Source organism: Onychostruthus taczanowskii, unplaced genomic scaffold, assembly GCF_017590055.1.
Source record: "Onychostruthus taczanowskii isolate IOZ18803 unplaced genomic scaffold, ASM1759005v1 scaffold72, whole genome shotgun sequence".
Lineage (NCBI taxonomy): Eukaryota > Metazoa > Chordata > Aves > Passeriformes > Passeridae > Onychostruthus > Onychostruthus taczanowskii.
In genome coordinates, this window is record NW_024505008.1 from 842,184 (window position 1) to 865,770 (window position 23,587).

Sequence of the window (23,587 nt, forward strand, 5' to 3'; positions counted from 1 at the left end):
GAACCATATTTTCAATGCTAATACTTAGTTAACACAATAAAATGTTGACAGATACAGTTATTCAATATTCAGTATCCCACACTATTTTATTTAAAGTTCAGGACAAGACTAACCAGGCACAGTATAAACCTGGCACTTTCCTAGACTCTCCATTACCTTCTCTCACTTTGTAAACTGAAGAAAATGTGGTTGATTGTACCACCTCTGCAAAGAGCCTTCAGTAGAACTGTACTACCGAGCTATGACCTCCAAGTCTAGAAGGAACAGCAGAAACATTCAGCAGCAGGAAAGGTGAGTGGATGCACTACTGAAACCTTTTTCTAACAATTAGTTAAAACACAGCTACAAATCAGAAGATTAGATTTTAAAGGAATATTTTCCTATCAGCAGCAATTCCAGACAACATTTTAAGCATGACAACAGAGCATGTTTAAAACAATGTCCTCTAAGAGGACGGAAACTGTCCTGAGCAAAAGCTCAGAAGAAACCCAAAACCCTTTAAGAGATACCATCTCTGTTGTTCCCAAAACAGATGAATAAATGAAGAAAAATAACACATATGAACTTACTTCTTGGTTATAATTTATAAATTTTTGTTTTAAAAGGGTTTTTCCCCATGTGGATATAAGAGCAGTCTCAAAACGCGGCCATTTTTCACCCACTTGAAAGAAAGTATCTTTTACCTTGCATTGTTGTCCAAACAGAGATATTCTCTGGGGTCATCAGCACTAGCATTAGTTGTTTTAACACCCTTATCAATGAACAAACCAGCCTGAAATAAACAAGGAAAGAAATACATAATATCCAAAATTAAAGATAGAGTAAAAGTGAAATTTTTAAAATTTAGGCATTGCATTCTGTACACATATTAGAAACTCTAAGATCTTTCAGTTTGGCTTCAACTGGCATATTGTCTAAGGGAAAACAAGCTAATTAATATAATAAACCAGTCAGTTCTAAAATGATATTAATTATCTGTGATTTTTTTAAAAAGGCAATGAAAATTATCAAAGGTCACTTCAGATTTATTTCACAACATCTGTTTGAGGTTTTCCATTTACTACCAGATGCTGTTCTGGAAAATCTGGAAGCCAATCTTGTGGTGAGTTTGAATTATTCTCATAAATGGAAAAGAAAAGAAAAAACCCACTGTGAAAAAAACTTTGTGTTTCACTTTAACACTAAACTATCTTTACCATAAAAGATCATTTTGATCCATACAGTAGTAAGCTTTAAACTCAATAATCCAGTATGAAATAAATTACTTGAGAAAATAAAAGCATGAGGAAGCATTTGTGCTCCTTTACCTGAATTACATACAAATACCTGTGACTACTTTCACCTCTGATCCAAATCAGGATTACAACTGAGTCTTGTACACAAGTAGATTCTCAGACCTGCTAGTGGAGCTCTCCTTCAACATGGAACTTTAGCACACAAATTGCTACCTTTGTTTAAAGATGATAATAGCTATACAGGTGAACATCTTTTCTTCACTAGGCACTTTTGTATTGAGTATGTTCTAATTCCAATCTGAATAAAATTCCCTACAGTCCCTACAGTTAATGTTAACACATTAACACAACTTCCAAACACTGCATCATTCCTTGATATCCCAGACAACCTTAAGGCAAAATCAGTTTCACTTGGCAAAAAAAAAAAAAAAAAAAAAATCCAATAAAGATTTTATGACGTTTCAATGGTTAAATTATGAGAATCTCATGCAGCAAACAAACACAAGTATTTATATAGAGTTAGATGGCTTTGTAAATGTCATTATATTTATACATACCCACAGCAACTAGATTCCAAATGAAACACTTTAAGAACTTCAGCTGAAGTGCAACTTTAGCTGAGATGTGGAAAAGTTTTAAAAGTTATACTAACAGAACACTCCTCAATGATTGTAGGATGAGAACTTCATAAGAAAACTGATGCAAAAAAGTGAGCTCATCACTTTAAGGCAATATTAAACCTTAATCTCTAGACAGAGACTGCGTCACCATGCGCAAACACCTGAGACTCAGAAAAATAAACTGTAGCTACTGCAGCAAGCTATTAGATGAATCACTGCTATAATAAACTTTGATTCTTCAAGGGTCAGCTTTACTCTGTGTAGGAAACAAAGCTGTAAAGAGTAGCATCTGAAATGCTACTTCTGAAAATAGTATTTTGTTAGAAGTATTAATTGATTTTAGTTGTGTCTTACAAAGTTCTGAAGCACTGAATATCTAAAACGCAACTAGAAAATACACCCATGCTGATTATACACTGTCCTACAGTTGAGTTCAAACACAGCACAAAATCTAATCTCCTACCCAGCTTAAAATGCGAACAGATAAGTTGTAATATAGAATACAGAGAGATAAAAACTTCATCTTTTTTTAATAACATACTACCTTACCTTAAAATTAGAATGAACCCTGTTGTTGTAGAAGATTCCTAGGGGTGTAAGCTCTGATTTGGTTTCGATGGCTAGACTATGAGAATCTCCTGTAGCAACCCTGTGGAACAAATACCATATTCCAGCATCCTGCAAGTAATGAGAGAATAGTATAAGTGATTCTGATACTGTTTTTGGTGCTGATCCAGATTTTAAAATAAAGACTCCAAACTAAAATTTAAATAGTAAAAATGTGGGATTTTGCAAATAAGGCTACCTTCTCATGGACAATATCAACTAAAAAGTGTTTTGCTTCTCAGTGAAGCTGTTCAACACCACATATTTAACATGTTCTAGTATTTCAAAGTAGAAAAGTGTCCAAATCAATATAACTTCTGCATTAAGTTATGTCATCCCACACACTAGATTTTCCTTTACTAATAGATAATACTACTCACATAAGATATTCAAAATCATTCCTCCTATCTTTACTCTTTCAGTCTGTTAAGGTTGGTTCATCTCTGCTCCCATCAAAATTTAAATGGCACAGTCAAAAAAACCCTCAAGAGCTTTCAGTAGACAGAAAAAAAAGCACATCAAGAAATCTGGCCAGATCGGGGCACTGTGTCAATGACACGCAGTAATAATTTTATGATCTGTTCATTTTCTATACTTTTAGTATCTCTTCTCTTAAAGAAGCTGGATTTATCTGCTAAATGAAACCTACAAAATTTCCCTTTCAACTACATTTGCGTTCACAAGAGGTGGCATCATGACAACATCTGCATTGGAGACACCTACTGACATCAAAACTCTTGCCTGACCATAGGTTGTGTGCCCTTTAAAAAAAAAACAAATCACCCCAAAAGGCACATTAAAGAATTAAGTGGTAGCTAAAGAAACACTGGGTGCTCCATCTCAAGAAAAACAGTCATCAAGAATCATGTACCAAGCCAATTCACCCTGGCTTAAAAGATTTCATGCATTTCAGTCCAAGAATATACTAATTTTCTACTGAGTGCTGGAAATTCTACTTTGCAGTAATGTTCCCATCCCAGTGTGTAATGATGATGCACTGACATTTCTGATTAACCATTACAAAGCTAATATGGATGTTCCATTAATAAAAATCCCAAAATCTTATCTCACATATAATTAAGTACAGCTCTGTGTTTGGCAGACTCATTTTATCCAAAACACCCTCTGATGCTTGAAAAAATAGACTTAAATAAACTTAAAAGCTTGTTAAGCATCTGCAAGCATTCAGAAATATGAAAAAGGTTGGGTTTTTCCCCCTTTTCTTCTCTCTCATACACAGCAAAACAAAAGAAATATCTACTGCCCAATAGAGCAGTAGAGCCTTACAATAGGCTTCACTGCATAATTAAGGACCTTGGGAAGGAATGGAATTATTTTGCTGTGAATTGCTCTAGTTTATACCAGCAAAAGCTCCTTAGTGCAGAGTCCATATGAACACAGTTGAATTATTCTATTTCCGAAACAATAAGCTGTGGTCCCTTTATACTCGTGTTTACATCCATGCAAGGGATGTATATCAGAGTGGCTAAACTTAGCAAGACACAAATGCTTGTTCCAATCAGGCACATCCTGCCAAGAAAAGCAAGTAACATATATTGGGATGAGCTACACAGGCAGAAGATGACTTTGTAGGACTTAAGCAGCAGATAAAGAAGGAAAAAAGCTGTTTAACTTAGCCTGCAAACCTAAACTAGGTATATTACATAAATCTGGCGAAGTAGAAAAACATTGTGTTGGACAAAAAAGAACTGGCTTAATTTGGGAGATGACTCCAGATTCCTCCTAGTGATAGTCAAAAAATCAAACAGAAACAAACCCACTACAATAAAAGCAACAAGAATTAGACCACACAAAAAACAGAATGAAATTTTCTGATTTTTTTAACAGCTGAATTCAAATATCTGGAGTAAGTATTTTGAATCCTATTCTATTTATTAATAACAGTTAACTGCTAATAAATAAATTATTTACTTATAAAAATGTTTTCATGTATAGACAAATGTTATCTGGGGCTAAAAATACACAGGCTCATGTTCTTCCAACACCAGAGCCTTTGCAACAACAATCAATAACCTTTCCTGTTTTGCACTGATCTCTTCAGAGAAGTCCAATTAAAAACCTTACATACCTCAGCCTCTAAACCAATATAGAACAGACTCCAGCCCCCGCCTCTACATTATGTACATATCTTTATATCACCGGCAGCTATGATAAGATAATTGCGCTAATATAAGGCCCAGAACAAGCAAAACTATATCAGCAGTAACTGGCTGGAAACAATTGCCTAACCACTGACAGAAAAGAAGCATTTTAGCTATTTCTTACACAATGAACACCTTTTTGTAGTAATTTTTCATTCCAGTGACTACAGCTCTCGCAGAACTGTCACTAAACTCACGACAACCTACAGAAAATACAGAAGACTTAATATGAAATGCACCAATTCTGTGAAAATAAAAAGATTTCTATACAGACACTACTACCTTTCTACACTGACACTACTGTCAGGTCTATTAAATACAAAGAAGAGATCTCCTCTGTTGCAGCCACAACAAAGATTTTTGGCATCACTTAAATGCACACCTAGATATACCCTGCATTTTCAATGCCAATATGCTGCCAAACATAAAAAGATACATATATAAAAAAAGAAAATATATGTAAATCTGGCAGTGTAAATATTACAGATTTTACAAATGCCAGTGACATAAGTAGTTTGTCATGAATTATACCCATATGCCTTACCTGTGAGCCTGCTGCTGCATTGTTTATAAGATGATTGTTGGGATGAGAAATCCAGAATGTTGAAACGGCCCTGAAATATTATTCAGAAACTAATTACTAAAGAAAACCTCTATCTCCAACAGAAATATCTTCCCTTTTTAACAGCATCAGAAAAAGGTAAACTGATGAAGTAACTATTTCACATTCAAAATACAAGTCACAAAACCTTCCACATCTAGAAGTCAAAAATGTCTTTTTTTTAGTTCAGTGCACAGTATTGTATTTATTGTTGTGCAGTTATCCCATGCAATGATAAACTGTTTTTAAGAAGCTTTCACAAGAAACAAGTAGTATTCAGAAAAAAATAGTGGTGATAGCTTCAGAGTATGTATAGGTTTACACAGTAGTGAAGATGTTCAACAGACTTCTAAGGTCCCAAGTATCACAAGAAACAACAATGTTCCCATAAAATATTTTTTTTCTTTAATAGAAGATTGCTATTTTTATTGCTATTTTTTAAATACCAGTACTCCATGAACTACATACATTAAATTACAGATAAAAATATTTCCATCTGTACTTTGTCAAAAGATCATCAGCAGTTCAACTGCTACAGCTGGCTGGGTTTTACTTTTTCACCAAGACATACTCACATGCAGTCTGTGGCTGGCACTGGGACATAACTTCCATATACCTTATCCCTAACCCCAATACACATGCTGCTGTTTCTGTCTGTAGGTAGAAGTGTGCCTGGTTTTGTGACTAGCCCAAGGTTGTGGAATAAAGTATTCCTCTGCTCAATGCCATCTTCTATGAAGAAACAGTGACCTAGTGTGTCATAGCCAATGGTGTCCTTTATCTGTAGAAATACAAGTTCATTATGTCAGCAGTAACAGCATTTACTGAGATTTATTTGACAAATACCATCTAGTTTTACTATCTTGGCACAGCTGCAGAGTTAAGTGTCAGTATCAGCAGATCAGATGATTCAAGCACATGGTTTTATTCATCCCTCACAAACACAGTGCTGTCTGGAGAGTTTAGCTGCCTTACAGCTGTCTTACAGCTAGCTGCTGTAAGAATCTGAAAAAACAGAATGGTGAGAACTGTAAATTACTGTTTGTAGTAATTTATTTATCCACTGAAATAAGAAAACAATTGCTGAGCATTGGATTTGCATAAGGGATGGGATTATTTTGGCACCTACATGCTCTTTATAATACTAATTCCAACATAACAGGTTTTACTCTCTGTGCACCTACCAGCAAACCATTAGTTGCATGAACAGTCACACATCTGGAAAAACAGTGATGAATGGAAAGACCTTCCAGATAAGTTTTAAAAGTATATCCTCCTTTTTCATCCACATCCCCACAAAGGTGAAAGTGAACAGGGTAACTTCCAATCTGCTGCTGGCCCATTTGCTTCAATTCCACATAGGAAAGGTGAACAGATGTAAAATTCTTCAAAATCTAAAAAAAATTAAGTCCAGAGGGAAAAACCAATTTGCTTTTTAATCAATGGAAATTTTAATACATCATCTACCCCAGACGTACAGAAGCTAGATGTGCGCAGTTGCCACAGGCCAACACAATAAAAGTTATAACAAACATTACTGTCTTGCTCTACAAGAAGTCTTACAAAACTGTATCCCTCATATATGATTTCAAAATTCAAATCTCCATGTGGCTACAACAGAGGAATTTTCACCAGACATATTGCCACACTTTACTATTTGGTCTGTACCAGGTGGCAGATTAAATATTCTTACATGTACTGTCCAACCAAACAGAAGTCACCTATATCTGGGAGTGTTAGTAAAGAAGCTGCACCAGCATGATCCATCTGTGACAGGCTTAGCTGAATAAAAATCACAGAATAATGCAGATTCAAAGGAACCTGTTGAGATACCTAGCCCAGCTGAGAGCTCGGTGCTTGGTCAGCTTCATAAAACAGCTGCTCAGAGAATACCTCCAGTCACAGAGATGCTCATGGTGTCAATTCCTTCCACCCACCCTTTCTTTTTCTCAGTATGTGAGCACTATTTGCCTTCTTTAAGCCTGGTACCATTGCCTCTTGTCCTCCAGCTGTGCACCTCCAAGAACTGCTGTAGCCACTGAACCATCACCAGTACCTGAAGACAGCAATAAGATCTCTCCTCTCAACTCCCCATCACTCATCATCACACACTGCCACACTACCTTTCCAGGACACTGACCAGTGCATCTACATTTTCATTGCAATGAGAACCCAAAACTGGGCACTGCACTCCAGAGAAATGTCTTTACTAAGGAATATATGAAATAATCCTCACCATCATACACCTTCACAGTAATGTTGCTATGTATGAAGTAAGTCATAATGGGGTTGTACCAGTAATACAGGAAAGTATTTTCTTCCACCTAACCTGCTATGAAAGCATAAACCAAGTGCAACAGCTAAACTGCAAGGAGCTAACCTGAGTTAAAAACCAAATAAAAAAAGAGAAACCAAACCAAAACAAACCCTACTTTTTTTTTTTTTTTTTTTTTTTTTGTAACTTCAGTTCACGAACTTAGCTGTACTAAGTAATTATCAAAAGTATCCATTTTCATAGGGCACTGATTAAGCTTTTTTCCTCCTCCTCTAATTGAACTCTTGGGGTTTGTATACCTAACATATAGAGGGATGGTCAAAACCTGACCTTTTAGGCATCTTTAATCTCTAGCTCTTAACTACTGCAAACCATCAAAACTGCAAACCTCTCCTCACTGCTACTAAGCCCCCTTTAGCTACTGAACTAGGGACCAGTAGGAAATTCAGGATGTTCAAAAGCTATTATATTTCTTAACATCTAGGATCCCTCTGCTTGAGCATGTAAGATTAGCGTAAGCCAAAAATACTTTCAGTGCTGAAGTCTAGATTTGGCAGCAGACACTCACTACTCAGTCTCCTGGGAACAATTTAACTTTGATGAGTCAAAAAGTTTGTTTTCTTTTCTACCTTCCAGACAACCGAAGGTCTGCTTATTTATATGTTTGTCACACTTAGCAAGAGTCACAGCTTGTCACTTATCTTCTTTCATTACATTATCGTGAGCCCTTGACATCTTGAGCCCACCTACCTTCTTCCACAAACAAAAGCTGCCACATAGTAGGAAAGGGCTTATTTTCTTTCCCACTATTATGGTCACCACTATGAAATTATAATCTGTATACAAATACATCAGAAAGAGATTTAAACTATGCTGACCACATAATGAACACAAATATATTTGCAATTAAAATTTGAGGCCTCAAACTTCTTTAGCATCATTGAAGGACTGCTGCTCAAATCTTTCATCTAGAAGTGAACACAAGTTAAAATACTAGTTTCTAGAACACTCCTTTCTCTCAGCTTCATTTATTCATAATACAAGAAATTTGAAGCTGTTTCCCTTATAGAGCCTTAGTACTTTCAGACTTTTAAGAAACTAAATATAAAACCCCATAGTACAAGTCAGTTTCTTCCCCCTCCATGCCTCTCTAGTGCTCAGATTCAGATGGGAAATTTGAATTAGGATTCAATGCTCATCACCTAGGGAGGAACAAAGGCAGTGAAAGAAAGGAAGAGAGGGAGGTCAAATTTTATGCTGTAATGTTATAGGATGTATACGCATGGATGTCACTTGTTCAATCCCTAACATACAATGTTACAGCACCTCCTGGATATTTCTAGAACAGTTTGAGCATGACATCCCTTCCTTCAATTCTGCAGACTAAGTCTTGAGGAGTTAAATCTAATCTGGGTAAAGCTGAGAATGAAGTAATTTCCACAAAAAGCAACTGAATGAACTGATATTCTTTAAGTTTTCAAATCCCTTGAAGTTAAACATTAATCTTTTTGTCCTTAATATGTCTTTATATGAGAAAGTTAATTTAAAATGCTTTTCAAACCTTGATATGTCCACCAAATGTATCGTAACTGAAGAACTGACACTCCTTTTCAAGATAGCAGGCATTTTCTGTCTCCCCCTTTATTAGGATGTTTCTTGTAAGAACTCCAACTTCTGCTCTCATGTCCACTCCATCAATTACTTCTCCTACATGAAGAAACTGAGGGTTTTCTGATCAACAAGTTTTGAAGCAGGAGGAAAAAAAAAAAGAGAAAAAAAGGCACCGCTGATTAAAACCAGAATCAACTTACAGAAGTAAGAAAGATAACTGCAGCAACAAAACCTGTGCATTACTCTTCCTTAACATGCTAGTCTCTCTCAGCTTTTCTTATGGTAGATATATTTTTCATTTTAATCAGAAATCAATCATCAAAAATATCAACATTTTATTTGCAAGTGCATCTTATAGTTTCAATCCAATAGTTTGTGAACAGAATGGGAAAAAACAAAGAGTTTATTAATCCAATCTGTCAAACTTTTAGTGAAACACAGATGCAGACTTGCTTTAAAAAAAAAATATGCTGGCTGCTTAATCTGTTTCAAGGACAAATTAAGAACTGAAGGTGAAACCAAAACACTGTTTGAAAACGCTGTATTGATCTCCTCCTAAAAGAAAAAAGGACTTGCTTTCCTAAGTTTCCTCTTTATGCATCTTCAGAATAGCTACCTAAGAAAGAGGAAATTAGGGAAAAAAAGATAGTCTGATTTTACACCCATCTTCAAAAACCCAATCAATTTCTCATTAAAAGTAGAAAATTATCTGGTTCTGTAAACCTTAAAAAATGCATTTATGCATTTATTGATACCCTGAATACAGATTATCACTATCTCTCCAAGCCTTAAAAAAAAAGGTTATAAGCCTAAACTACCACTACATGAAGCGGAACTAAGAGTGACACCAACACTACATCTACTTCTGAGGATTTAAAAAGACAAGAGACATCTGTATAGGACTGCACTCCTCTCCCTAAAGGCTTGCCTATTGTTTTTCCCTATATTTGACTAGAAACTCAAGAAATCAAGTTCAGAAAGAGCAACCAGGGCTCCTACAACACAATACTTGATGGTTTTCCTACTACAGAAAGGTGAAACCAGCAAAAAAAACCTAGTAAAACAGTGCAAGAAATAATTTTGAAAGATTACACAGTCATCAGCATGTCAAGTTTACCATTACAGAGGAAATTCATTTGTTGTGGAACAAATATGTAGGGTGGCATGTGAATTTTTTAAAACTGTATACATTACTTTGACAAAGAAAACTACATTGAGGGTAGCAAAGAACCCCAGCTGGGTAAGTGGACTGTTAGTTCACTCCTTCAGTATCTTTCTAGTTAGGATTTACTTTTGGGGGAAAAAAAAAAGCAGCAAGGATTTCGTGTTTTACACCATATCTTGTGAAAACAGGATTTTTTTAACCTTTAAAAGCAGCTGCTTTATCACAGCACAATTTCCGAGATGAAATAGAGTCTATGTACACACTGCTCAGTGGTGACAAGAAACTTCTTAAACTTCATATTGCAACCTTTCAGTTAAGTTTGCTCTTTAAAACACTGTGCCCAATAAAACACACAACATGATGCTTAAGAACAAAGCCCAGGAAATATCACATTCAATTGCATTAAGTTAGCTCTGCAGCTTCACTCAAACTGGCATTTTCTGACGGTGTAATCACATGAACGCAGATATGCTTTCCTCATACTTGAGATTTCTCAATGCAGTAAAACATACATGACCCATACTAACAAACGTGAGAAGTAAATTTCACTGCCAGGAGGACAGCCAGACTGGCAGTCCCTTACGGCAGAGGTGTACAGGGAAATCTGAGGGTGTTGACAGAAAACTTCTGAGAATGAAGAAGAGCACTTTGAAGAAGAGGAAGTTGCACTGTGCAGAAATTAATGGGACAAAATCAGACTGAGAAGAGCACCCACGAGCTGCTGCAAACTAACATTGCACAACAATTTGTTAGTTTGTGCTACGGACTAATGCTGCAGCCCACCAGGAGCAAGAGGGGAAGCTCCAGAGCAGAAGATGGAGGACACCAAGGGGGAGGGCGGTACCATGGAGCAGGTGTGGAGCAGCAGAAGGAAAACAGAGATGCCAGCAGAGCTGGCAAGCCACTCCCATGGGAGGCTCCTGTGATGTCAAGCAGAATGACTCAGATAATAAAAAGGAAATGGTCAACAACATGCATGACCATTTACTTGCGCATCATACCCAAAGGAAAAACAGATTGCAACTACTCAGGGATATCCTGTGACAGCAGAATCTTGGAAAGGCCACTTATTTTATAACCATTTTGTTGGGGAGGTGGTAAAAAGGAGACTGAGGGAAAGGAGAAAAAAAGAAAAAAGGTACGGGTTCAAAGACTGCAATTTTCTTTTTTCCTTCCTGTTTTTATTTCTACTTTTTTAATAACAAAAGAAAAAAAATACAACAGTTCAAAAGATGAGAATGACACTAAAGGCAAGGGAAACAAGAAATTACCACAACAGCTATTCAAGCATGTGGAAGGACAGAAAAGAGCCAAAGAAGGAAACACGCCTAATCTTACTGGAGGAAAAAAGAAAAGGCATTCAATGAGCCTAGGAAGAAATGAGAAAGAGAAGTTAGCATGGTGAGCTCTGAGGCAGACCTGACATACATTTTATAGCAAGGAGAATTACACATCCGTGTATGTGGCAACAAAGCCATACAGCAATTCGAGGAAAGGCTTCTCTTTACTGCTTACACTGCAAGGGCCTGTCCAGCAGCACACATTTCACACAGATCTTCAGGTGGTGACTGCTCTCATACCTTTGACTTTAACCTGATGCTTGGTACACTCCATGCAGGGAAGGAGGGTGAATTCCTCTGTCTGATACATCGAATAGTCTGTGCTAGCAACCACAATCCTGTCTCCAGGCTCCCAAGTACTAACATCATCCAGAAGATTCAGTATTACTCCACCCACTGCTTCCACCTGGAAGCCTGATACTGGGACACCTAATTAAAAAATAAAAGGAAACAGATTATATTCACCTTTATATGAAACAATTCCCAAGAAGATACTAACAAAATACGTAAGAGATTTTGCAGGCCCCAAAGCCCTCTAAAGTACAGCTTTGCCCTCAAACATGCCAGTGTGAGAAGCCTGTTTACTTACTGGATCTCAAACAAAACAAAGGGAAAACACAGAACTAATGGTGACTGGAAGAAACTATGATTTTTTTTATCCTTCAAAAAACCCTAGTATCATATAGCAGTAATTGGTAGGTCCAGCTACCTCTGCTTATTTCAAGTGACATTTTTTTGCCATTTTAAACTGTACAGATGTAATCAAGGACATGGAAAACAAGGCAGAGGACTTTCTTTTTTTAAGCACAACTAATAGAACAGTTTGGCAGACTAAACTGCACACACATAGAATTTCACTGGCTTATGATGAATTTGCATAAGTTCAGCCACTTTTGCTAACTCTTGAACCTAACTCTAAAGCACCAGTAAGTAAAAGATATATTATGGTAGATTTTTTTTTTTAATGTTAAGTCTTTACATTTTCATGGGGCCATCAAGAACAGTAAAGGAGTAGTAATAGCTCAACTGCCTAACAAATACATTTTTAGCTACCATAAAAAATTTTGAAGAAAACACAATAGCATTTAGTAATTCTAAAAACAGAAAGAGATTATTACCAATAAAAACTCCGATCTAATATATCTTAAATTTTTAAAAAAATTAATAAAGGACAAAAGCAAGCAAGTGGCGGGTCTTCTAGCTTTTTATACCACAGACTACTCAAATTTGTAACTCTGTGCTTGAACAGACTCAACTTTGTATCAGAACATCAGCCTAAAGTTCAGCACTCTAAGAGCAGCCAAAAATTGTAACAAGAATAAAACATTTCTTTTGGCTTCTGCAGTTTGGGGATTGTTTTTTTGTTTTGTTTTTTTTTTTCTTTTGTACCGTAATCAACATCTCAGAAGCTTAGATTTAAAATCTATGTAATCTGCCAAAGTACGAAAATAAACTTTAAAAATGTCAAAACTTATAAGACTCCTATCTTCATCTAAATATACTAGAATTTAAGACTAGAAATTAAGCAATATTATGCTGCTCAAATACTGTGAGACAGAGTGAGAAATAGGTAGTACTGAAGAACTGTGTCCTCCTATTTCATCCATAGCAAGAAAAAACAACTTATAGCAGCACTCAAAAATTTAAATTGCAACCAGAAGTTTTAGAGAAAAAAAAAGCATATGAAGTATTTTTTTTCTTTTTCCCTCAAATGTAGAATTTCACAAAACACTTTCCTACCATCATTCCATTCGCTGTAAGCTCTCACAACAAACTTCTGACCATCCACTGTGAAAAACTCTTTTTGAGCAAGAGCTTTCCCACCAGTGCTGTGGTTTTCATAGTTTCTCACTGATTCATTACAGGAAGAATTTCCACCACCTATGACACCAACTAAAGCCCAGGCTTGCCTGTGAAAATCAAAAGTAAATGTTTAAATATAATGGCCCTTTAAAAATTCTTTACAAAACCAGGAAAGGCAAGGAGTATAGAAGTCATAAAAAAGCCTTTTGCTTGCTCTTCCAAATTAATTTTAAAATGGAACTTCAAAATGTAGAAGGAAATGGGCAAATGTAACAGCAGAGAAAAAAAAAAGCTTGAAACAACTGGGTGTCCTATACACAAACTGGCAAACAACAGCTCTTACTGGGGAGGGCTGTCATATACATTTCTAGTAAAACCTTCAACAAGATACACATTTTTCCAAAAGCGAATTGCTAGAGATGTGTAACAAAAGCCACACAGGATCCTACTCCCAAACAGCTTTAGCAAGGCCCAGTAGGAGCAGGAGTCAGTGCCAATGTTCCTGCCATAGCCCCCTGCCATTTGCCAGCAACACCCCAAAGGAGCAGTCAGGACTCTCAGTGCCTCAGGCCGGGAGGGATGGACACAGCCTGCACCACCACAGACACTGGTGCTCACTCCCGTGCCAGACAGGCAATAGCTTTTGAATCTTTCAGGATGCCCAGACACAGAAAAGGAAATGCATGCTGTTACACAACCTTTGTACAATATACCACTTATGTGTGAGTGTTTGGAAATTTAAACCAAACCACGCACCACAGACAGCTGCCACCAAGTTCAAAAAAACAAGTTTATTTTGCTGTCCCTTACTGCTCTGTAATGCCATAACCATGTGTGCAAAGGAAGCAGTAGAGATCATCTACAAAAAAGCCAGACAATTTTGCATCATTAAAGTTGAATCATTCACCCCAAGTGAAAACAGTGTCAGATAGGTGGACTGCAGTCTGTTGCTAATGATTAATTCAACGGCAGATATTAAACCCACCTTCAATACAGCTGCCTTTATTTTAACCTTCTTGATGTTTTTGTTGATTGGGATCAAAAAGCCTGACAATACTTTAGCATTAACACGTTCACAGAAATAGTACATACTGGGCCAGCTTTTTAGTAGCAGCAGCAAACAAGCTGAACATTTCACATACTGACATTCAAAATAAAGTTATTGTGATGCACGCTTTGCATTCCACGTTGCAGGAAGAAGTGTAGAAGGGGAGAGGGCTGTAATGGAGTATTCACCTCCATGCTGACATCTTTTTCACTACCATTAGAGGTTTAAGAAAATTACTCTGCTTTTCCTGAGTGAGCCACCAGGAACAGCTTCTTGCCTATCTTCCACTGCAGAACAAAACACTTTTATGTGTTTACAGAGCCTTTACTGACTAAGGAAAGCAGACAAGTATCAGTTCAGCAGAGACACAAAAAAGGCTGCTTCTTCCCAGTTACAAGATTAAGTTTCTCATTTCAGACAAACTGGTGTGGAGGTCATGGGCAGAGACAAACCCCAGAAACATACACCTCTCAGGACACACTGGGCTGGCTGCACCACAGCCTGAGCAATGTGAAGCTTTGCTGCTTTCATGAAGTGGTATTCTGCAATAGAACATCCAGGTCTTGGCACTTTTGGCCAAACTGCTACAGAGGCAAGAGCATTCCATTCCACACCCCTGTGCTTACACAGCCAGTGACACAAATGTAATCCTGACGGGAACTGAGGTCAGAACATGCCATCCTGACTGACACGCCAGCCCGCCTCTGCCAAAGCACAGGGAGGAAACTAACTGGAATCCAGATGTCAGGGGATAGCAAGGGATAAGAATAGAACAGAAAAACCAAATGACCAATTTCCTGGAAAACACTGGACAATACCAAAAGGTTATACAACACCATCCCAACAGAACAACAACAGACTGGATATACTTTTCATTTGTATTGCCAACAGAGAATCACAGAATCACTTAGGCTGGAAAATACCTTTAAGATGATCAAGTCTAGCCTTTGACCGATGGCCACCTTGTCAACTAGACCATGATACCAAGTACCACATCCACTCATTTCTTGAACACCTCCAGGGATGATGACTCCACCATCTCCCTGAACAGTCTGTTCCAATGCTTAATAACCCTTTCCCTTAAGAAATTCCTCCTATGTTCAACTGTAAACCTCCCCTGATGCAGCTTGAGGTTACATCCTCTTGTTCTGTCACTGGTTGCCTAGAAGAAGATGCTGATCCCCACCAGACTTGTAGAGAGCAATAAGGTCCCTCTGAACCTCCTTTAGTTCAGGTTCAACATTCTCAGCTTCCTCAGCAGCTCCTCATATGACTTACTACACTCTAGACGCTTCCTCAGCTCCATTGCCCTCCTCTGGACACTCTCCAGCACCAGTCTTTATTGTAGTAAGGGGCCCAGAACAGGACACAGGACTCAAGGTGTGGCTTCACCAGTGCCCAGTACAGCACTACCTTGGTGCTGCTGGCCACATTACTGCTGATACTAGCCAGGACCTTCCTGGACATGAGGGCACATTGCTTTATGTTGCCCAGAGCAGTGCGGACAACCCTCTGTGGCACAAAGCCAAATTCAGAACATGCATTGCAAAAATCCATTTGCAATAACTAAATGAAGAGCAATGAGGAGCAGTGTAAGTTTCTTGCTTTAATAACTCCTGTTATACTTCTACTGTCTCACCATCCAAATCCTGACCAACTGAAAAGAACAGTCAAAAGAAAGAAACACCTTGTAACTGCATTTCAATCACAAAATAATTTGACAGGTCAGTTCCTTTGAGAGTTCAACAGAGAGGTAATGTACTTTTATTTCAGAAGTGCAGGAGTATGAATTAGATGTTTAATACCTGGGATTAGTATCTCTTAGAAATAATATTTTGGGTTGGAAGGAACCCTAGAGATCCTTCAGTTGCACTTGTTGTTATATGTTGTTATGTGTTGTCATACAAATTAAAAACCTCACCTAGCAACTGTTACCTATCTATGTCTTAGTTTAATTTCTATAAAGAACAGTGAAAGCAAGTAATTTCAAGTAAAAAGGTCTGTCCCACAGACACCAGTCTCTGCACTGTACTGCTCACTGAATATTATTACTGCAGCACTGTGTACAACACCAAGAACTCTCCGAGAACTTCATGAACTGTCAAGTTTTAACAAATCCCCCACAGCAGAATCTGCATGCCATCTTTAATCAGCACAAAAGGGAAAATAAATTACCTACCTGTAACTTAATCCTCTGACAAACCTACTTCCCAGAAGATTTTGAATAGTGACTCTGGTTTCCTCCAGAAGGTTTTTAGCAGCTGAATCTCCAACAGCAATAGCAATAATGCGACCAGGATGCCCATTTTTCAGTAAGTTCTGGAGCTTTAAGCTTTCCTCTGCAAATTCATGAGTATCAAACTTCAGCACTTCCAAAACCTCTGCTGTATCCTGATCGATCACTCTAACATTTAGTCCTCGGGAAAAATTCTTTTTAAATGTATAATGACCATAGGCCAGCCCTGAGAAATACATAGTCTTTGACAGAAGAGTCCATGATACCTTCTGGTGCCCGTGCAACTCCAGTGTTCCTTCAGGGCCCACACCAATAAATTTTTTGCCAAATTCTGGCACATCAGCACCTTCGTTTGACTTCCCATACAAAATAATAGTTGCTTTGGATTTATAGCGGCATTTCTCTGCTCCAACATGAAGCATTCCACCATCCTTTATCAGGATAAATCGAGTTCTCAAGGTAATATTTTTAGAACCTTCTTTATTATCACCAAAAACAAGTAAACCTAAAGGGAAAAAAAAATTCTGTACATTAAATCAAAATTCAGAGAGACTCAAATAACCATGTTTTGCAGAAAGACCAACAGAAAAATTACAGATTTATTTTAACACCCATGAATTAAGCTGTTATGTTCTTACATATATTTAAGAATGTTTGAGAAAGTAACTGATACCAATTGTGATTCATCTTTCTAAGCATTTACTGATTTATTCCTATTCTTTTTCTGCCTGTTTGGTAGGATTACTAATATACAACAGTTACCATTGGAGGACAAACAGATTGAGTACTGCACAGGCTACTAAACAATGTTGTTTTCCAATACTGCACAGAAAACTACATCAGTGCTGCCCTGAAAAGATACTAGAGCATCATCATAGAGAATTCATCTTTTGAATGATATACCCAACCTGGCAGCAGGTTGAAAAGTAAAAAAGCATGGGAACTGGTCAATAAGCTGCTAGATAAAAGTTTCAACATACTTTTGTGCAATCACAGAAGTAAAAAATATGCAGGACACTGAAGCAAGGTGTTCATCTTGCTATTTCATACCTCCATCCTGTATAACTATAGAGTGTACTGTAGCATCTGAGTTCAGACGAAACAAATCCCCTTTTTTGATAATAACTCGTTTTTCAGGATCTTTTCCAGGGCTCCAATTTTTAAGGCGAGGATTCTGATCAGGACAATTCTCTGCAATACAATGAGAAATCCAACTTTTAAAAAACAAACATCATCACACCAATCATGGTAGCATTAGGATGTACACAAGTAAGAAAGGGTCAGTCACCCACAAAGGACTCCCACATCCCCCTGTGCTTTCAATACTGCAGTCGTTGCAGTAATAGCCAAGAAGACACCTGAAAAACAGCTGAAGTCTCAGGGGTAGGAAGGCATTATTTCACTGAATTAAACTACTACTGACCACACATTATTGACCATAGATACTTTTGAACCCAATCTGATTTTTCTCTTATTTGCTATGTCACCTGTAGTAGATTAGAAGAGATAGTGGAATGCAGTCAGACAGACAGCAGTCACTGAGCACTGGAAGCCTTAGGCCAGCTAACTAGGCTAACATGGTTATAAAACATCTAAAATATCCCACCTCCTCAAGGCCTCAACCCCATCAGAATGGCTGATCCCTTCTTACATTTAAGCATTCAAATCATTCTCTCAGTGGAAGTTTGCAGGAAGGACAAGACACCCTGAACATATTTAGTATAAAACCTAACTAGCTAGAGCAGTTCCCCGGGACATGAGACATTTGGATCTAACTTAAACACTTGTATCCCTGAGGAAGTCAGCTTAAATATCAGGCTACAAACTACACAAGAGCAAATACACACGCAATCCTTGCTGAAAGCTGCGGCTCTACACAGGCTATAAACTGAACTACAAGGCCAGAGAAGGAGAGGCAACAGCAAGAAGCACAGGTTTGTATGATTTCAGACAAAGTTACAGCAATGTAGGACTTATACCATGCACTTCTTTAATAAATTAAGCATCTGAGTAATGGGGAAGCATAGACACACCATGAAAACTGGAAAGTAGATTCCTTGGATTATCTTATCAAAATTTAAAATAAATATTAAAAAATTTAAACATTAAAGATATTTTTCCTGTGCAAAAGACAATGAAAAAGTTGCTAAAAATAAACATGTTAGCAGGCCAACTGAGGTTATCAGCCAAAATAGCTTTTTCACATCCTGTCTTCTGAAGAAATACACCCACACTTCTGAAGTGCTACTTCGGAGGCAAAAAGCTATCAGAAATAGTCCAGTCTTGCAATAACTAAAGAAACCAAAACCTATCCACAAGTTTAATACAAGCCAGCCTTAGTTTTGCTAACATAAATGTTTTTCCTTTGGTATTAACTCTCCACATTTCAAATCCCTCCCAACACAGGAAAGTCACATAAAGCAAGATTTGACTACCAGTGGAGAAAAATTAGCAAACTGCAGAAAGAGCAGAAGGCAGACAAACAGTATTATGAAAATAAAAACAAAAAATCTTTTGGGAGGATCCTATGAAGACAGCTTTTATAAAATCTAATTCAACAGGAGGGAAAGCTGAAAAGTAAGGAGAGCTGCAATGAGCAAGACTGCTAAGCATTCACTAGATAAAGGCAAGTCTACCACCTGACTCACTCAGAGTCCCTAATCCCTTTTCCCCAGACACCACACACACAAGCACTGTGAAGAAACACTTATTTCCTGGCTGGTAGCAAAGGGCAGTGTGAGGAAACCATGAGTCAGCAACCTGATGACTTCTGCTTAGTGTGATTCATGGAAGAGAAGATCTAGTGAACATATATTTTCCTGCTGAATCAGAAAAAAGACGTATAAAACAGTAACTAAAAAAATTTATTATTTTAAAATCTATTGTACATTACAATCCAGCAAGAAAGCTATCAGAATCAGAACCAGGCACTCCTGTAATGCAAACACGCTTTTGGGGCAGAGTGGGTCAACTTTTTGGCAAGCAGATCAGATGTTTAGCAAAAGTATTTTGAAATTCTCCCTTAGCAATTGTGGCGGGCCGCATGAAAACATCAAATATTTAGAATTTCAGTGTATGTTATCTCCAAAATTATCAAGTAGATTTCACAGGTAACAATTAGTGCCTTTAAAGTTAAATAGAAACAGAAGCACAGACCAGAAACGTTAGGTAGTGATGACCTTGCCAAATTTAGGCACCCATGTTGAAAGCTTTTCAAGTCAAGCCTCTTGCTTCAAAACATTTCTGTAAAAATGGGCCAGCATTCCTTCAGGTTTAGTAGCTTCTATTAGAGCTGGGGGGAGAAGTAAAATTTCTGCAAGTAGTGGAGGAAAAGTACACCATCCAACCCATAAGAAAGCATCCTGACCAAAAAAAAGTCCAATGATAGAACCTTTCATGGAGCAAGCATATGAAATTTGACAGGAGAAAAAGACAGGCAGGGAACAGTTCTCAAGATACAACTAAATAGTTACTTTCTACTTGTTTAGACACCATGTCTAGAACTCTTAAGGCCTCTGGGAAAAACATATCAGTGTTATATTATGCTCAGCAGAAGTTTATAAGACTTTGGCAGGCTAAATTTTCTGAGGATCCTGTTTACCCTGGGCAAGGTCCAGCTGAGAGCTGGAAGACTGAAGAACTTTTCCCTGTCTCCCCAGCTTAACCTGGCATCAGAAGCCTAGGGAAATGGGGAAAGAAATTGCATTTCCATTGCTCTCCCTGATCTCCAGTGTTCAGGACTCCTTAGATGAGTCAGGAATACAGAAGCATGGAGGAAACAGAAACCAGCTGATAAGCAAGAACAGAAATGCTGACAAGCAGCATCTTCCCTTTGGAGAAAGTACAGTGGAGGTTTAGAATTTACATGCATTTACTACCAAGTAATTCCTTCCACTGCCTTTTAAACAGCCATTAAAAGTTCTGAAAATATGGATTTCCACCTAGTCCTGAAGACAAGCACACCTAACTGGAACTGGTGTTGATCACTGCAGCATCACACGTGCTTGGGACAGAGCTACTATGCACATGTTTTTGCACACTAACATTTCAACCTGCTGGGGTACTTTGGGGGAGTTTCTGCGACTGCAAGATTAAAACATCAGCCAGGCTTTCCTTAGTCCCTGCAGGAATTTCTCTCATGTCAGGGTTTCACAGCATCACAGAATAAACAGGGCTGGAAGGGGCCACAGTGGGTCATCTGGTCCAGACTCCCTGCTTAAGCAGGGTCATCCCACAGCACATTGCATGGAATTGTGCCCAGACAGTTGTAGAGTATCTCCAGTGATACTCCACAGCCTCTCTGGGCAATCTGCTCCAGTACATGGTCACTCACACAGTAAAGTTCTTCCTCATATTAAGGTGGAGCTTCTTAGTAACTCTTGTCTTGCTACACAACAGCACTGAGAAGAGCCTGGCTGCACTTCAAAGTACTTCAGAGTGTTAACTGGTAAGTCACCCTCCAGTCTCCTCTGGAATTTGTCTGTAATAGAAGTACTTACTTCATATGTACCTGTTACCAGCAATACGTACCATAACAGAAGAATGATCCTGCATTTACTAGTCCCTAAGGTTTTGTTATTTTCCTTCATAATTATTAGGAAAGCTCAGCAACTTCACCCAAGGAAGTATCTCAGCAAGCCACCACCAAGAGCACTTCAGTTGGATATGTGCACTTATTTTGTACTGTCATCGGAAAACTTCAGTTGGCTATCTGATTTGCTCAGCCTGTGTTGCACGGACTTTGGAAACAGCATCTTTTTGATTACTATGTCAAAAGCCACTGAGAAGTCTGTTATTACAGCAGCCAAAAGTTTCAATTCAAAATCCTATTTAGCTTTTAGAAACCTTAAAAACAGTCAAAAATTCCAAAGTCACCAGAACAACCCACACTTCAAACTGTACCACCAATATTTAGCAACTACACCTCATAACATCTTCTAGGAGTAACTGACTAGAGGGATGTACACTTGGTCATCACATGACCTGTTAATGCCTTAAAATCAGAGACACATTTCAGATTCTCCAAATTCCAAAAGAGTTGCCCAGTTTTCTAAAATGATGTGAAAACAAAAAATCAGGGCTAATAGATCAAAAAAGCTCCCTGCCCAATTTGCATAAAAACAAAACAAACACATACTATTAGCATCTTCTCAAAGATTTTTAAATTATTTTACTTTAACTTTGTTTTACTATCTTCCTTAGTTACTGCTGAAATATACAGGATTTAGTTTTGTCTACAATTTGTGAACATATGAGACAGCTTCTGCAGATAAAAATAATTATGCTTATAAAACATTCATGTCTCTTTCTCACCCACCACTAATCTTTATTTACTGCTATGCCTTTCTGTTTCATGTAAGTAAATCAAACCATACATTAAAAAACAACACAGATAACAAAAAAAGAGCTGATCTTTGGCCCCAGTCTCTCCCTCCTTCAATCTTAAAATCACAGTGAGTGTCCTATTATCTTTCAACAATAATCCTGATGCTGAATTACTGAATTATGTTAACAGATAGCATAACTTCTAGGGTGATCTTAATGAACTTACCATCTGGAGCATATTTTGAAGCTATTCCCAAAAAAATCCCCAGTGCAACAAAAAGTGAAAGGCTAGAAATGGCAGAACAAATAAGAGTATTTTTATGTCTGTTGGCTTCTGCCTGTCGGCGGTGCTGCTCCACTGGTAAGGATGGGAGTCTTGTCTGGGCTTCCTGCCTCGCCGAGGTAAATTCTGCTGCAGCATGGCTCTGCAAAGGCGGCGGGGGACGGAGAGGGGCAATTCTCCCCGGGACGTACCCCGAAGACCTGTGACTGCTCCCGTTCTGAGGACGGAGGAACGTAGGGGAGCTCCCCCTGGTATCAGTGCCTTGCATGTTATAAAGTCACTGGAACACATACACACACACACAGAGACAAAAAATAAGAGACAGGCTTTCAGAATACAGATCAAAATGCACAAAACAAACAAAACAAAAAAAAAAAAAAAAAAAAAAAAAAAAAAAACCAAAAAAACAACAAAAGGCAATTTTAAACCACATGTGTCAAGGACAGCCACTGAAGCTGTGACTATTTACAAAGTATCTGCTACTCAGTTGCTACTGGTCACTTGCCAGTAGCAACTGAGTAACAGTAACATGGTATAAGTGCATGGAACAACATATGTGTCTTCAACACAATTAAACTCAAAAGCATGTGGTGTGGGAGCCCAGTATAACACAGACCATTTCTTCATAGTTCCACTGGTTATTTTTCACTGAGTATTTTCACAGTTAACTTGTATTGTGAGATTAAGAAATCAGATGAACAATGAGAAAGTTAGCAACCTCTGTTTCCTCACAGTTATGCAAAGAATGTCTAAATGTATTTTTTCTGTACACAGAAGCTAAAAAAACTCCTCACTTTCCTTTACAGAAAAGAAGCTGAAAAAGATAAGCCTGACTTCTACACTGGAAGCTCTACAAGCTGCTTAAATTAAAATATCAAATACTATTTTACTTCTAGTCACACTGACATAACTTAGTCAATACTTTTAATAAGCTGAAGTGAACAAAGCCAGAAACTCTTCATTTACTCACAGCAAGATTCAATTGCTAGTAAAGGTACATCAGGAATGGTTCTATAAGAAAGTCACCTACATCTTATTCAGCAAAACTTGTGATTTTTTTTCTGCTGAGATGCCTGGGTTTGGACACAAAGCCTGGAAGCAACATGCCTGCTCCAGATCTCTGTACCTATCGCCCAGGAGTGCTTTTATTTCAGTTACTAGTATTGTTTCCATCTTTCTTCTGAAACACACCAAGAGGAAAGCATACCAGTGCCATCACTGCCTGGCCCATCCTCTGCAGCAGCTCTAACTCGCCACACTTACCTAGTTTAAGAGAC

The 23,587-nt window shown here is 37.9% G+C and overlaps 1 protein-coding gene across 4 annotated transcripts in view; it reads right to left on the reverse strand.

Moving 5' to 3' along the window:
- Positions 1–23,587, reverse strand: part of CEMIP2 (cell migration inducing hyaluronidase 2) — a 50,045-nt gene that overhangs the window by 14,302 nt on the left and 12,156 nt on the right. For 2 of the 4 annotated variants that reach the window (XM_041422219.1, XM_041422221.1), the window contains exons 2-12: positions 22,254–22,590; positions 17,753–17,893; positions 16,646–17,207; positions 13,356–13,525; positions 11,856–12,044; positions 9,061–9,230; positions 6,409–6,618; positions 5,800–6,005; positions 5,168–5,237; positions 2,405–2,533; positions 684–772 (exon numbers count right to left, since the gene is read on the reverse strand). In XM_041422219.1, the coding sequence (XP_041278153.1) occupies positions 684–772; positions 2,405–2,533; positions 5,168–5,237; positions 5,800–6,005; positions 6,409–6,618; positions 9,061–9,230; positions 11,856–12,044; positions 13,356–13,525; positions 16,646–17,207; positions 17,753–17,893; positions 22,254–22,578 (2,261 nt within the window). In that variant the 5' untranslated portion in view covers positions 22,579–22,590. Of the gene's footprint in view, positions 1–683; positions 773–2,404; positions 2,534–5,167; positions 5,238–5,799; positions 6,006–6,408; positions 6,619–9,060; positions 9,231–11,855; positions 12,045–13,355; positions 13,526–16,645; positions 17,208–17,682; positions 17,731–17,752; positions 17,894–22,253; positions 22,598–23,587 lie in introns of those variants that run through there. The other 2 variants (XM_041422220.1, XM_041422222.1) reach the window with 2 other exon arrangements.